The sequence below is a fragment of the Euprymna scolopes genome, chromosome 5 (genome assembly GCF_053919585.1).
Source record: "Euprymna scolopes isolate OS-2025 chromosome 5, ASM5391958v1, whole genome shotgun sequence".
Classification (NCBI taxonomy): domain Eukaryota; kingdom Metazoa; phylum Mollusca; class Cephalopoda; order Sepiida; family Sepiolidae; genus Euprymna; species Euprymna scolopes.
This window is the reverse complement of record NC_136486.1, coordinates 82,829,950-82,845,803: the sequence shown is the minus strand read 5'-3', so window position 1 is coordinate 82,845,803 and position 15,854 is coordinate 82,829,950. Positions and strand designations below refer to the sequence as shown.

At 30.1% G+C, this 15,854-nt stretch overlaps 1 protein-coding gene across 1 annotated transcript in view; it reads right to left on the bottom strand.

Moving 5' to 3' along the window:
• LOC145276893 (ras GTPase-activating-like protein IQGAP1) overlaps positions 1-15,854 on the bottom strand; it is a 274,771-nt gene that overhangs the window by 24,402 nt on the left and 234,515 nt on the right. The window contains exons 30-37 of the mRNA XM_080128329.1: positions 13,180-13,264; positions 8,705-8,869; positions 7,190-7,257; positions 4,527-4,659; positions 4,158-4,260; positions 3,216-3,357; positions 2,869-2,956; positions 1,780-1,883 (exon numbers count right to left, since the gene is read on the bottom strand). Coding sequence (XP_079984455.1) covers positions 1,780-1,883; positions 2,869-2,956; positions 3,216-3,357; positions 4,158-4,260; positions 4,527-4,659; positions 7,190-7,257; positions 8,705-8,869; positions 13,180-13,264 — 888 coding nt within the window. The remainder of the gene's footprint in view (positions 1-1,779; positions 1,884-2,868; positions 2,957-3,215; positions 3,358-4,157; positions 4,261-4,526; positions 4,660-7,189; positions 7,258-8,704; positions 8,870-13,179; positions 13,265-15,854) is intronic.

Here is a 15,854-nt window from a genome sequence, read left to right as displayed (position 1 = left end):
GACCTGACCAGCCGATTGATCGGATCGGGCCCCTCCGACCGCCCGTCTAACCGAGGTAAGGGCCAAAGAGATGTGTTAGGAAGAGGAGGCTCATGAACTCGTCCTCCAGGACCTTCAATCACCAGGATTCCGTTCCAAGGTGTCACGGGTCGCCACCCACAGCCAACAGGTGGCCCCATTGAGGGACTTTTACCCTCTGCAGGGAGGCAGTCAGTGTATTCTAATGCCCCACTGACAGGGCCATTGTCCGTCTGTTCCGAGATGCAATTGAAAAAGTTCTATACAAGATCAAATAACATTTCTAAAGTATCTTGTGAGGAACCTGATAATGGTATTAATTTTGTATTTAGAGGGTTTACAATATTGTAGGGTTTGGATTTGCGTGCGGTATCTATTAACAGAAAATAATACAATTTGCTTTAATTTTGTTTTATAACATGAAATTTATAGAAATTAAATTACAAGAATAAAAATGGTAAAATGAAAATCAGGGTTGAGAATCATTCAATTGCAAACTTGAATGTGAATGTTTAATATTTTGAAAAGCCAAAATCAGAATCATTTATGTTCACTACAAGTTTTACAGATGAAATTATACAAATTCCAAAGTTTTCTAACAATTCAATGAAATAAGTTGTATATACATGAGAATATATTCCCATATAAGATTAGCATAAATATCATTGCAATTAAATATCAATTGAAATTTGGAAATTGTTATACTACAAACAATTAAAATTATTCACATCGCAAAACCTAAGTGATAAAAAAAAGAAGTCTGCCATCATCAATGTTCACCATTCAACAGCGAAGATATATATCACTCATTTACTCATCCATTACTTGCTGTATTCTGATGGTAAATGAAAATATGCAGATCAATCTAGAAATCCCGTAATCCTGAATTCCTTTGAAATCCCATCTTCTTCTGGGTTTGACCTTTACTCCTGATCTGAAATGGAACACATACATCAAGCCTGTGGCCAAGGTCGCTGGGAAAATGGTGGGATCCTTCTACTGCTCCAGAAGATATCTCACTACAGATGCAATTCTCTATCTGTATAAAAGCTAAGTACGTCCAAGGATGGAGTACTGCTGCCAAATCTGGGCAAGAGCTGCCAAAAACAGCCTATCCTGCCTTGACAGAGTACAAAATATACTTTGTGGCTTGGTGGGGGAGGACCTTTTCTCTTGAGTAATGCCGGATATTCTGCTTTTGTATAAGTGCAGCTATCTATAACAATCCCGGGCTAATTCTGTTCTTCATAATTCACAAAAGAATGGATATTAAGAAATAAAAGTGCCTATATTTTGTTTTAGGCAACGCAAAAAAAGAATATATTAATTTGTAGGTGTGTAAGATGAACCTACTACATATGCAATATAGCATTACGGATGCTCTTTGCTGGGTTTCCACAGATTGGGTTTTGCATATGTTTCTTCCTCTGATTCAGCAATAATTAGAAAATCATTGTCATACAACAGTTCTTGTTGCATTTATGTACAGAATTCTTTGGGAAATGTCCACAGCACAAATATTAAAATTTGGTCCCTCAATCATTACTAATTATAATTTATATATCAAATTATATTTAGTAACAAGATAACTTCTCAATTTACATTTAAATAATAAATAATATATATATATATATATATATGCACATATACACACAAAAAATAAAATTCAAAACGATTTTCTTCGTGAAATTTCAATGGTACCCACTCATTAAAACTTATAAGCAAGCGTAAATACTGATCCTCAGATATGTCCATACAAACCTGGTATCACCAAGAAGAGAAGTTTGTCGTTCAAGTTTTCCTTTGTTTGTTGCTTTTTTATCAATCATATCTCGTTTTAGCACCAAGGCTTGATGATGTTCTTCCTGAAAATTAAATGAAATACTTTAAAGTTATTGAGAAAAATTAAGCATCAATAATGATGCTTTCTTTATAATTTAGTTATTGTATTATTGGTCATAATGCATTAAATGAAGAAATTTTTGTGATTTCGGAAAATTGGTTACTAGAGAAAGTGGAAGAGGAGGATGGAGAAAAGGGATTGAGAGAGAAATTCTCCTTAGTTAGCTTTTAGTTTTATACCTGAAAAAGAAAACTGTTGAAGAGCAGAAACAAAATTTTGTCTAAATTTTACATTTTTTTTTTCATTAAAGTTTTTATTTATACCAAGTTTCAGCTGATGTACTCTCCAGCCTTCTTTAGCTGAATGGCTTATCAGATTTATGTCCATAATGTACACAAATGATCAAAATACATCATATTGTTACATTTTAGCTTGGCCGTGTATCAGACTTAGTCTGGTTTGGAATGGCTGTCATCAAAGTCAAACATTGAGAGTGAGTAGACAGTGAGTAAATTTAAATTAAAATACGCATGGTCTAGAATCGTTGATATACAATGTTCGCTTTAATGACAAAATAATCTTTGTCAGACAGGATGGGAACAGTATATCATTAAACATAAAACTAGAATTTTCAGCACGAATGAATTCTTGGCAATCAAAACTGAACCTCAATGAAGATGAGCCTGAAGAGCAGACACGTCTTTAGCAAAAAATCAAATTCACCATATTTACAGAAAAAATATCATCATATATAAAGTAACACACAAGAAAACGCTATAAATATAAATAGTGATGAAGACAATAGATTGTCAGAAGTAAATTGTTTATTCAACAATTTTTTCATCATCTGATGAATGACCAGTGAACATATTGTGTAATAACATCAAGTATTGATACAAAACGACAATGGTTTAATAAAACCAAGATGTTTTTATGAAACAAAAACTTAAGATTTTATCTGCATTCAGCAATATTAGCAAATCAAGTGAATTGCATTTTCTTCTTACCTGTTCATCAGTTGATGGCATTTCCAAAATCTGTGAAAGAGTATCCCCTGGTTGACAGGCAATAACATCCACAATCATTTTCTTTGTTCTTAATAAAAAAAAAAAATAAATAAATACTAATCAATTAATGATGAGCAATTTCTGATAAACATTTTTTGTTATAAAAATAAAAAATGTTGCAGGTTATATACCTTTAATCCAACTAATTGTTATAAATAACACCTTAAAATCATTTAGTGCATAATACAAATTGGTAGCACAAAGTTTATTAGTGCTAAGATTCTTTATGGTGAATATGTTTCTAATAGAAATAATAAAAGTTATTTTTGATATGAAAACGAGTTTACCTTATCATCATTCCTTTTACATCTGATTTGTCATCATCAGGAAGTTCAAATTTATTGGTTAATGTCAGAGTAATTTCAGTTTTTGCCAACTGAGCTCTCACACTTGGATCCAACCCTTCTTCTCCAGAGGTAATTTCGGCACCTAAAGTAAAATTAATAGGGAAAAATTACAGAAATTAATGACCATTTTATGATTTTTCTTATTACTAAAATTTTTACCTTCAGTATTTTTATCAGTTCATTCTCTCCCCCCCCCCCCCCAAGCAAAAAAATTTATGGTAAAAATTTTACATTTTCAAATGTAAAATAAAATGTAATAAGACAATTGGAAAACACATGCAACCTGTGAACGTCTTTATAAACTTGCAGTGACTATATTTAATATTTGGAAGAATGAAAGTTAGAAAAAAATGTCTAATTAATTAAATGTTAAAAAGAAATTTAATATTTTGTGTAACAAAGCAAAAAAAAATTTGCATATTTTTGGTTGTGACATAAATACTGCTTTACAGTTATTTTCAAGTAGTAATAATAATTGAGGAGGATGGAAAGACTGAGGAGAAAAGGCACTAAGCAGACCTCTACTGGATGAGTGCAAAAAGGACTGGGACCTTTAAGAGACTTGTTGCCATTGAAACTCCAGTGAAGAGTAATGGTTATTGCCAGTGAGAAGTCAATAGCAAACGACTGTTGTAACGATGCAAATTCATTTGCAAAGGTTACTGGCAGAGGTGGACGATACTGGAAATCTGGGAAGACATGTCAAAAGACATCACCAATTGTTGTCAATGAGCAATCTCTGACAATGAATTGTGAGAACTGCTAGTGACTGAATAATCATGCTAAATATTTGTCAATTTCCTTTCAATACAGGTATATTTAATAGAGAGATTTGTTTTTATGAGAATGATGCAGTAAAAGTGAAAATGTTATTTGACTTACCCAGTAATACATCAACTGAAGGGCATTCACCAAGGTCTTCAAGTAACTCGTGCAAAGGATCGTTGTGGTCAGGAGAAATTGTATCTTGATGTTTTAATAATAACTGAGAAAAGAGAGAGAAAAACAAAATGAAACATTACAATTTACAGTAAAATTAGTTTCAACAAGTTTCTTTTATAAATAAATACCTTTATTATGGAGAGGACAAATAGCCATAATTATGAAACAGAAATTTTTAAGAGATTGCTAATAGCAATTCTTTCTTCCAAATAAAATATTTTATATAAAACTTGCTACCAAATTTATTTTATCTAAAAGTATGAGGAAAATATATTAAATCATGTAAAAAATTATTTAAGAAAAACCTACCTGATGAGTATCACAGATTTCTTGTACAGACATATAAATTACAGGTTTGGATACCATGGTTGCATCAGTATATTGGTCAATATTAAAGTGGTTTTCAGGATCTTCGACTTCACAAGCAACTTGGAAAAAGTTTCTATAATAAATGTTTGATTTAATAGATCATTTTTTGTTTTATAAAAAATATTTACAAAAAATAGTGATTTAGTTGGCAAGAGGTTTTCTACACTTCAATAGTATTGCAAATGAAGCAAATAATTTTTTAAGCTGTAGAAATCAGTTTAGGTGCACATAAGTCTCACAAGCCAATGATAGAGATCTCAAAGTGCTTTATAAATGCAATATGACCTAACAAAAAGGTAAAGATGTGAGCAAACACGTATATTATATAAAACATTACATATTTAAAAATCCAATATTCAAATTCTGATTTAGAAATAATATTTACTTTGTCTCATCTGATTTAAAGGATTTTGAAATTGGAACTCAAGCCAGAAAGTACAATTGCAAAAATATTATGAATATAGAACTACATAGAAATGTTCAGAAATTTTATTTTTTTATTTTTTACATGGGGGTCACCACTTTACAAGGCCCGAAGGCCACTCAGGGTTAAGGGTTATTGCGTGTACAGTAATCAATGAGATAGTATTGTAGTAATCATTAGTATTGGAGGTTTTGATAGAGTGTCTTACTTAAGGGGGCGGTTTATCAGGAATTTGTTTATGTTGGACTTGACCATCCAAGTTGTAGTCAGGTGGGGAAACAGGCAAGCGGAAGAGAGTTCCACTGGCGTGCAGTTCTAAGAAAGAAGCTTTGCTCATGGAATCTACGTTTTGATTTAGGCACAGATAAAGAGTAGGGAAAATTATTGACAGTAGTTTCAGCCAGACGGGTGTTTCTCGTGAAAGATTGGCAAGGGGAACGAGTGATTGGAGCTCAGACGAACACCTGTCATGGAAATAACGATAAAACAAAGACAGGCTCGCAACGTCTCTTCTGTGGGAGAGAGGTTGCAGGGAAGAGAAAAGGGCATCCCCCACTAAACCATGAAGTCTATTTTGTACTCTGTCAAGGCAGGATAGGCTGTTTTTGGCAGCTCCTGCCCACATGTGGAAGCAGTACTCCATCCTTGGACGTACTTGGCTTTTATACAGATAGAGAATTGCATCAGTAGTGAGATATCTTCTGGAGCGGTAGAAGGATCCCACCATTTTCCCAGCGTCCCTGGCAACAGATTTGATATACGTGTTCCATTTCAGATCAGGAGTAAAGGTCAAAACCAGAAGCCTGTCCAAACATGGAGCCTCCCCAAGATGAGAGCCATCCATTTCAATTAATGCCAGATGGGGATCAGAGCGTTGATGATGTAAAGATAGAAGCTTGGTTTTGGATGAATTAAAAGTGACCAGCCACCTCTTCCCCCATTGTACCACATGCTCAAGATCAGAGGAGAGAGAATTAGAGAACTTTGTCATTTACAGCCTTTGATGTGTTGCCATATATGGTCGTGTCATCAGCATAGATGTCAACGAATGATTTAAGTATGTGTTTTGGGAAATCATTGATGTAGCTCAGGAAGAGAGTTGGGCTTAGGATGGACCCCTGGGGGATTCCAGCATTAATACTGTGGGCCTCTGATTTCTGCCCATCAACCACTACTCTTATGAACCTATCAGAGAGAGATGATTTAATGAATGAGAAAACATTTCCAGTAATACCGTAGCTGGAAATCTTGTGAAGTAGGCTCTTATGCCATACCTTATTGAAGGCCTTCGATATGTTAAGAGCAATTGCCCTGGAAAGGAAGCCTTTGTCAAGAGATTCATTAATCCTATGTGATATAACCGTTAGCACATCTGCTGTAGATCTTGCAGAGCGGAAACCATATTGCATGTCACTAAGAAGGTTGTTTTTGTTGAGGTGGTTGACTACTTCTTTATTTAATATGGATTCCAACAACTTACTCATGACACACAGGAGACTTATTGGTCTGTACTAAGAGGGAGATGACTTATCAACTGAATTCTTAAATACAGGGCATACTGATGAGGTTTTCCAGGGTGTTGGAAAGCACTATCCCTTAAGGCAACGCTTAAACAGTTTTACAAGTATGGGGGCAAGTTCTGGTTGGAGCTTTTTCAGCACTATAACTGGAATGCCGTCAGAGCCAGTTACTTTACTGGAATCAAGGTTCTTGATTAGCTTGGCGACCCCATGCACAGATATTTGTATGTTACATAGCATGTTGTCTGTTATAGGAGGAAATACAGGGAGTTGATGGTCATTGTCGCATAGGGTAGAATTAGCTACAAAGTTCTTGGCAAATAGTCTGGCCTTGTCTGATGCTGATGAGATGACCTCAGGTCCATTGATGATAGTTGGGAAATTTTATTCAATTTTTAAAAATTAAGCTACTGTTAAATAGTTTTAAATTCATGTTCATTTCCAGGTTTTTGACATTTATCCAAGGACAAAGCAATAACTTAATTGTGGCTGATTTCATAATCAGAAATTTTTTTCTACTTTTAAGCGTCTTTCAAACTAAAATTGATTCCTGTGTCACAAAAAGCAATGTAAATACTATTGTGAATTTTGCAGAGCAATATAAAATCAAATTCAATTTTATGGTTCAAATTTTTATTTGTTTTCAACAAAATACTCACTTAAATTTTTTATGGGCATCTCGGATGTAATCATTCATACAGGAAAGATGTGCACTATCTCCAGCAAACTGAAAAGAAAATTTATGTGCTGATTTTAAAAATGAATTTGATCAATAATGGCAGCCTTTTTCTAAGTGGTAGATATAATTTGATTTATTTAAACAATTGCTCTCATTTTTAATGTAATTCTCATATTTCGACTAATTTAATCCAAATGTAAATACCGAAACATAGATATAAGAAAAGACAAAATCAACATGCTAATGCCAATAATGCTCTCACTACACACATAAATGTAAGAAAAAAGTAAAATAATGAAAGTAAACATAGAAAGATAAGCATATAAATACACTTTACAAAATAAAAGACATGTAGCATCCAGGTTATTTCAAACATAAGTCCATATTTACTGATTTATATTTTTGGGGAAAAATAAATAAATATACAAAAATAAAAACTTACAAGATGTTCGTTTGTGTATTTTTGTTTATATGTCACATCATTTCAACACTTAGTTTCCTACATTGCTATAGCCTTCTTATACTTCATATATTTGTCTACCAGTAATGCTTTAAGGAAACTGTCTAAAATTTCCTTTGGAGGATTACTTTTAATTCCATTAAGTTTAACTTTTAAAAAATTTAAATAAAATATTTCTTAAATATCAATTATAATGCTAAAATGTTATACATGTAATAAAACAAATAAAAAGAAATTAAAATATTCATAATTTATAAACTTTCTCTAAGTTAGGATTTAAATTTGATGTTTAAACAATGTGTTAAATACCATTTAGTGATTTAAATAAAGATATTTTTTAATAAATATTTCTAAAATAATCATGGTTTTTAAAATAAATTCAATTTTTCTGGCATTTATAAGTGACTTCTAATGTAATCTACATGATTCCATCTTTTCACCAATTTCTGTTTAGGAAAATCATATGTTCTGTCCACTGTTGTTAGAACATTATGATTATGCTTAGGTCAGCTGATTTGATATAATATAAAGTTTAGATACTCTTCTTTCCCATACTGATTGTGGCCTAGGAAGTTAAATATCAGATTGCATCGTTAAAGATGACTTTGCCCCCTTCAACAGATAGTGATTATCATTTCTTACACTGAAGATTGTGTAAGCATGAAACATTAGTGTATGTAAAAAAAAAAAAATAAAAATAAAAAGATATTGTGTGTATTTTATAATTTAAATAACATGGAAAGTAAACCAATGCATAAATTCAGGCAAATTTCAAGTTTACTCTTTAGAGTTATTTTTTAAGTGAAGAAATGAAAATTATTGCAATTAAAATTAAACATTACTTTTTATAGCTATATATTTTAAAATTAAATTCTTTAAAAGATAGCAAAAAAAAAATAAAATAAATAAAAAAGTCATCTTGTTAGTTAAAAAGTTTGTCCCTAGAAAGATTGCAAGAAAGTTTTCAAGAACCATTTTTTTTTTTAAATTTGATTTTCTATTCAAAATTTATAATCAAAGTGATCATCAACTTACACCTTTGTTGGAAGCAGCAAATTGAAGGATTTTAGCAATTGATCCAAGATTACGTCTCTGATCAGCTGAGAGAGCTTTGTTGGCTCCAACATCAATAATGTCGAAAGCATCAGGAGCCACAATGGCAGAATTGATATAGCGATAGTAGATAAGATTGCCCACAATCTAAAGAAATAAAAAAAATGTTTAATTTATTTTTTGTTTGCATCAAATAACAAATACATTTTCAAATCAAAAAGAAAAGACCAAATTAAATAACAGCCTTGTAGAATGGACTCATATACTCTTATTATGTTAAATATTTTAGACAACCAAAAATATTTAAAAGTAATTACAAACAAAAGCTAATTCATATTGCAGCTGTCCTATTCTGTCCTGAAGGAATCTGTTGATTTCTTTTATCAATATGATACAGAGAGGAACATTTATAACTCATCCTCTACTTGTAATTAATCCAAGATCCAATATACATGTATGTGATCCCAAAGGTGATTGCAAAGGAATGGACAATTTATCTGGGATATTCTTTTTCACATATAAATCTTTATGTAAATAAAATGAAGTCATTTTTCCCCTCCGAGTTTGACCTCAATAGGATTAAAACTCAAGGCATTTCATACAAATGTAATGTGCACAAACTGCAGCACATTCTGTGAGGTGTGCTATAGGCCTATTACCCTTACACTTCTTCGATAACTGTACATTCCTATACTTTTTCTGGTGAGAGTTCACTGCCAAAATCTGTAAGAATCAATGGAAGTGGTAAAATCTTTTCTATTACATTCATACTCCCCCCGTTAACTCTGTTGCGGATACATCCACAGGGGAATTTACAAGGAAACACCGGTTTGAGTTCTTAGTTGCTTAAAAAAAAAAAAAAATGGAATGGCATTTTACCGTCGGGTGAAACGCAACTTTCGATTTCATCTAGTATTAAATATTTTTCCTCAAGATGTTTTCTTTAAAGAATAATAAGATTATAAGTTTGCAAAATATCTTTATGGTAAAAAAAAAAAATCCTCATGTTGCAATGTCAATTTACCCCTGAGATTCACTGATATTATTTATATTTTTCAGTTTTCATTCATTTAATTTCCATCTTAGAAACACATTATATTATCTCCTTATTCTTTCTTAATGGAAAATTTGCAATTTTACATTAGATTGTTGGTGTGAAGATAATCATCTTGCTAGAATGATCACATTCAATATACAAGCAATCTTTTGCTGTAGTCATCTTCCAACAACAAAAATATCATTTCCTGATAAATTATACACATGAAAAAAAATGACAAAATAAACAATATTTTGATCTATAAATTTATTTTGCCAAATTTTTTAAGTTAGACCCAAATAGCATTTAAGATGACAAATCAAACTTGGTTTCTGAAGTAAATTTTCATAATTATTGTATAATGTTATTGACAAAATAACAATCTACTTTTCTTCAAATGGTTTTAAAAAATTACTTAATTGACCCCAGAATCACTGATAATATAAAACTTTTTCAATCATCATAAAAAAAAATCAACCAATAAAATAACTCATTTGTGATTCAATTTTCAACCTTACAACTAGTATTTTTAGTTTTAAGTTTAAAAAAATATGTATGCAAAGAAATAAAATTTAAAAACTTAAGACTCCAATTCATCCCAGGCAACAGCAGGTAGTACAACTAGTTAATTATAGAAATGGTAGCAGAATAATGTTATGATAGCAATACTAAAAAGAAATTCAGTGATCTGCCTGGTTGAAACTGCAATTTTTAATTTCTAACAAAGAAAATCTTGTTTTGTTGAAAAAAAAAAAAAAAAAAAAAAAAAAAAAATCAATCTACTGAAAAGAAACAAAATTCTAAACACTAGGTAGTGCAAATTAATTAATTATAATAAAATTGTTCAAAATCACTGTCTGCGAGGTGAGAGTCTTAAAAACTGACATTCCTTTCATTTCTTTATATAGATTTACAAAACTGAATTTTTCTTTTATTTCTTATTAAAAATAAATGATTATTATCATAACAAAGGTTATGTGCTGATTTATTAATTTGAGGAGAAAACAGGAAAATATTCATATTATGATAGATCATAATATCATTAAAATGAAGTGTTTAAGCCTATGCTGGATTTCATTAGTAATTTCTTTATTTTTTTAAATTTAGTTAAAAAATTCAAAATTAGTAAATAAAAACCAAAAAGGCATAAAAATAGGAACAAAATGCAAAAAAAATAAATAAAAAACAAAACTCAAATTAATAAAACACAAATTAAAAGAAACAAAAATTAAAAGAAATTCAAAATCATAAAAATTGAAAAAGTAATTTCAAAAGTTGTAGTTATGAATGTTTACAAAATATTTCTAATGGCAAAAATAAAGACAAATTTAAATAGACAACATAAAAGAAAAAATGCAAACAATTATGTAATCATTCAATTTTTCTTACAATGTATTTAAATATAATTTATTAGGTAACAAACGACCAGTAAAGGCATTTCCCATTTGAGTGAGTGGTTAGAATTTTCTAAAAGATCTATGATACGTTGCAATGGGCAAGAACATAGAAATAGAATATCAAGAAATTTTAATTTCAAGTCGACATAACAAATTATAACAGAATTCAATACCAAGATGTCTAGTTAACATAAGTGAGTATGGTGGAATCTTATGTGAGCTTGACCAAAGTAAATCAAAAGTAAAGAACGATAAAAAGAAACTGAATGTCATAAATGTAATCATACAATAACCAATGTTTCTTTAAAAATAAAATAAACTTTTTTGTAAGAGATTAAAAAAAAAAAAAATATTTAATTGTTTATAGGTAAATATTTTTTTAAAACAAATAGACAAAATCAAGATACAATTGTTTTTCCTGCCTTTCTCATTTTTAACATTTTATGAACAGTATTTCTTTGTATTTTAACTTTAGATATATTTTTTATTCTTGCCTAACAGTAATGTAATTGACTTTATTTAAAAATTTAACTCATCATTGACACATCTGATGAAGAGTCATAAAAACATTTTTCACAAATTTAAATTTTTAAAAAATTGTTTAATGTCATCAATTTATTCATAAAATCTGTTTTACAAAATGCAATGTTTTTACAAAAATGCACTTTATGCAGCAATAATTTGTTTCTTTTGCTTGTCACTGTTAGTTTTCTTTTCTGCCATAAACCATACAATAAATAGATTACTATTATCAACTCCAAAACTATTGAACTCCAAACTAGATTAAACATTGCCATATTTATTTTTAACGATCATTAAAAAAATGTGAAATCATCACATGCTATTTTTGCCATAAGAAACACATCAAGAAACAAAAATAGAATTATCATGAAATAAATAATGTACCCTTTTTTTTTTTTCATTTTCTGAATAAAACTCATGCCAATTAATACATTTCTTATAGTCACCTTTCTCAACCTTTCAGGCTAAGGAATACCAGACCATTTTCATATACCAATGTTCATCCTATATAAAAACTTTAAACCGATTTCACTAAACTTTTGAGAATGCTCTAAGTATTCATCTTATCACAAAGAAAATGTTATATTCTTCAAATGTTCAGATTTCAAAAATTTGCCAATCACCTGAAAATTTTAAATTTAGTTAATCCATGAAGATTAAGAATTCTCATTCCAGTGGATTACATTTTAATTCACCTCAAATAAAGCATATTGCAACTGAGATGTAAGAGGCTACAGTGAATTTAGGGTCATATCCATAGGAGTATTTTAAGTGGGGAGTTGTGTAAGACTTTGTTCACATTACATTTACATTTCTGCATGTTGCTACAGTCAGCAATTTAATTAAGTAGTCTACCAATATATAGAGCATTTGTCCAAAATTCAGAAATGATTAATTGAAATTATATATGGATGAGCATTTTCCTGTCTGATCACTTCTGGGTGTCTTTCAAATAAACCTCAGTAAATTTTATCTGTTAAAAAATATTGCATGCTTCCCCTATTGTTGAGAAATCACAAAAGTAGCAAGTATTTCTAAACAAATTCAAGTTAATAAAGTATATATATATATATATATATATATATATATATATATATATAAATTTTTCTGAAACAAAAGTAAAAAACACATCAAGTTATTATGGAAACTAAAAGATTTTACAGAGTCCTAGGTTACATTGAACACAAGTTGAGAAAGGTTTGTCAATAGTAAGTAATAACAGAAGCTTGATTACTATACAAGTGCTTTTAGTAGGAGGGAATCATTTCAGAATGCAAACAAATTTAAAATATGAATGAAACACGCTTGTACATCAATATAAATGACATAAGCTACCTGAATAATGTCCAATCATCTGAATAGCACTGAAATAAATAAGGGTCAAGTTAAACGTAAGACACTTTTCTTCACATTGTTAAAAAAATGTTTTTTGTCAGAAAAATGTAAAAACAAAAGTAGAATTTTATTCAATTCTAATGTAGAAATGAAGGAATGATACTTACTTTTAGAACATCTTTTTCTGGGGCCAGAGGGAATTTTTTCCACAACGCAGCTTTAAGTACTTTGGCCATATATCGCATACCAAAACTACAAAGTAAGTTGTTTTTTTATTTCACATTTTAAAAATTAGATAACATTAAAATAAAGAAAAATTTTAATATTGCTAAACATTTTAAGTAAAAAAAAAAAGAAAAGAAAAATAGGACAAAACACATCAATTCTGTTTGAGAGAACATTCATATTAAGATACCAAAGAAATATTAATTCTGTTTGAGAGAACATTCATATTAAGATACCAAAGAAATATTAATTCTGTTTGAGAGAACATTCATATTAAGATACCAAAGAAATATTAATTCTGTTTGAGAGAACATTCATATTAAGATACCAAAGAAATATTAATTCTGTTTGAGAGAACATTCATATTAAGATACCAAAGAAATATTAATTCTGTTTGAGAGAACATTCATATTAAGATACCAAAGAAATATTAATTCTGTTTGAGAGAACATTCATATTAAGATACCAAAGAAATATTAATTCTGTTTGAGAGAACATTCATATTAAGATACCAAAGAAATATTAATTCTGTTTGAGAGAACATTCATATTAAGATACCAAAGAAATATTAATTCTGTTTGAGAGAACATTCATATTAAGATACCAAAGAAATATTAATTCTGTTTGAGAGAACATTCATATTAAGATACCAAAGAAATATTAATTCTGTTTGAGAGAACATTCATATTAAGATACCAAAGAAATATTAATTCTGTTTGAGAGAACATTCATATTAAGATACCAAAGAAATATTAATTCTGTTTGAGAGAACATTCATATTAAGATACCAAAGAAATATTAATTCTGTTTGAGAGAACATTCATATTAAGATACCAAAGAAATATTAATTCTGTTTGAGAGAACATTCATATTAAGATACCAAAGAAATATTAATTTTCATTAAGAGTTTAAAATCTTGTTTAAAATTTCACCATACATAAAAACCCAAACTCATATGCTTGATTTTGTTTGAAGGGAAGAGTAAAGTAAAAAATCTAAACAATTCTGAATCATGTTAAAGCTGCACAGATTTTACACAAATTGATGTTGACAATTTGTATTTACTGCATCAAAAACTTTTGGTAAATCTTTGGTCACTATTACTTACATATTTAAAGACAATTTAATGGAAAACTAAAATCAATTTTTACTTTTTTGCCAAAAACTTAACATTATTAAACGTGTATATAGTGCACTTTAACATTTTTTAAATTTTTTTTTTTTTACATCGGCATCACCACTTATCAAGGCCTAGAGGTCACTCGAGGATAAGGGTTAAAGTATTTTGAACTTTATCAAGGCAGGATAAGTCCTTTTTAGCAGCTCCTGCCCAGATGTGGGAACAGTACTCCATCCGTGGATGTACCTGACTCTTATATAGATAGAGAATTGCATCAGCAGTGAGATATCTACTGGATTGATAGAAGGATCCCACAATTTTTCCAGCGCCCTTGGCAACGGATTTGATGTATGTGTTCCATTTCAGATCAAGAGTAAAGGTCAAGCCCAAAAGCTTGTCAAAACATGAGGCCTCCCCAAGACAAGAGCCATTCATTTCAATTGATGCCAGATGGGGGATCAGAATGTTGATGATACAAAAGATAAAAGCTTGATTTTAGATGCACTAAAAAGTAACCAGCCACCTCTTACCCCATTGTATCAAATGCTCAAGATCAGAGGAGAGAGAATTGGAGAGAACTTGGTCGTTTACGGTCTTAGATGTGTCATCAGCATAAATGTCTACAAATGATGTAAGTATATGATTTGGAAGATTATTAATATAGATCAGGAAAAGAGTTGGGCTCAGGATGGACCCCTGAAGGACTCCAGCATTAATACTTTGAGCTTTTGATTTCTGCCCATCAACCAATACTCTTATGAACCTATGAGAGAGAAATGATTTAATAATTGAGAAAACGTTTCCAGCTATACCATAGTATTGTGAAGTAAACCTTTATGCCATACCCTTTGATATGTCAAGAGCAATTGCCCTAGAAAGGTAGCCTTCGTCGAGAGATTTGCTAATCTTATGAGGTATAACTGTAAGCACATCTGCTGTAACTCTAGCAGAACGGAAACGATATTGCATGTCACTAAGGTTATTTTTGCTGAGGTGGTTGATTACTTAGGCACAGCTGATGATATTTACATGCACAAAAAACATTTGATTTTTAACTTAAATTTGTCAATACTTTAATTGTTTTTCCTATTTTACATTGTTTTTAATTGCTTAATGTTGAAATTGCTTGAAAAAATGCTTTTCTATTTAAACTAAGATTAATTAAAAAAATACAATAACAAAAGTGTCTAGCGATTAACGATAATGTATATCAAACAGAAATCACAAATAATAGTGAATAAACATTTAGCAATTAATACAAACATAAGTTATTTCCCCTTATCTAACAAAAATAAAAATTAATCAATCAAAGGAAAGTAAACAAATAAAAAAATAGTTCTTCATACAACAAATAAAATATTTAATATACAAGCAAAAACAAAGACAATTTTATAAATTAAATATAAATTTTACTCCTAGAAAAGATTTTGGTTCAGTTCTCTGAAGTGTAGAATCTGTTCTGATACTACACAGTCTATTATGTCCACAGTCAGTGAT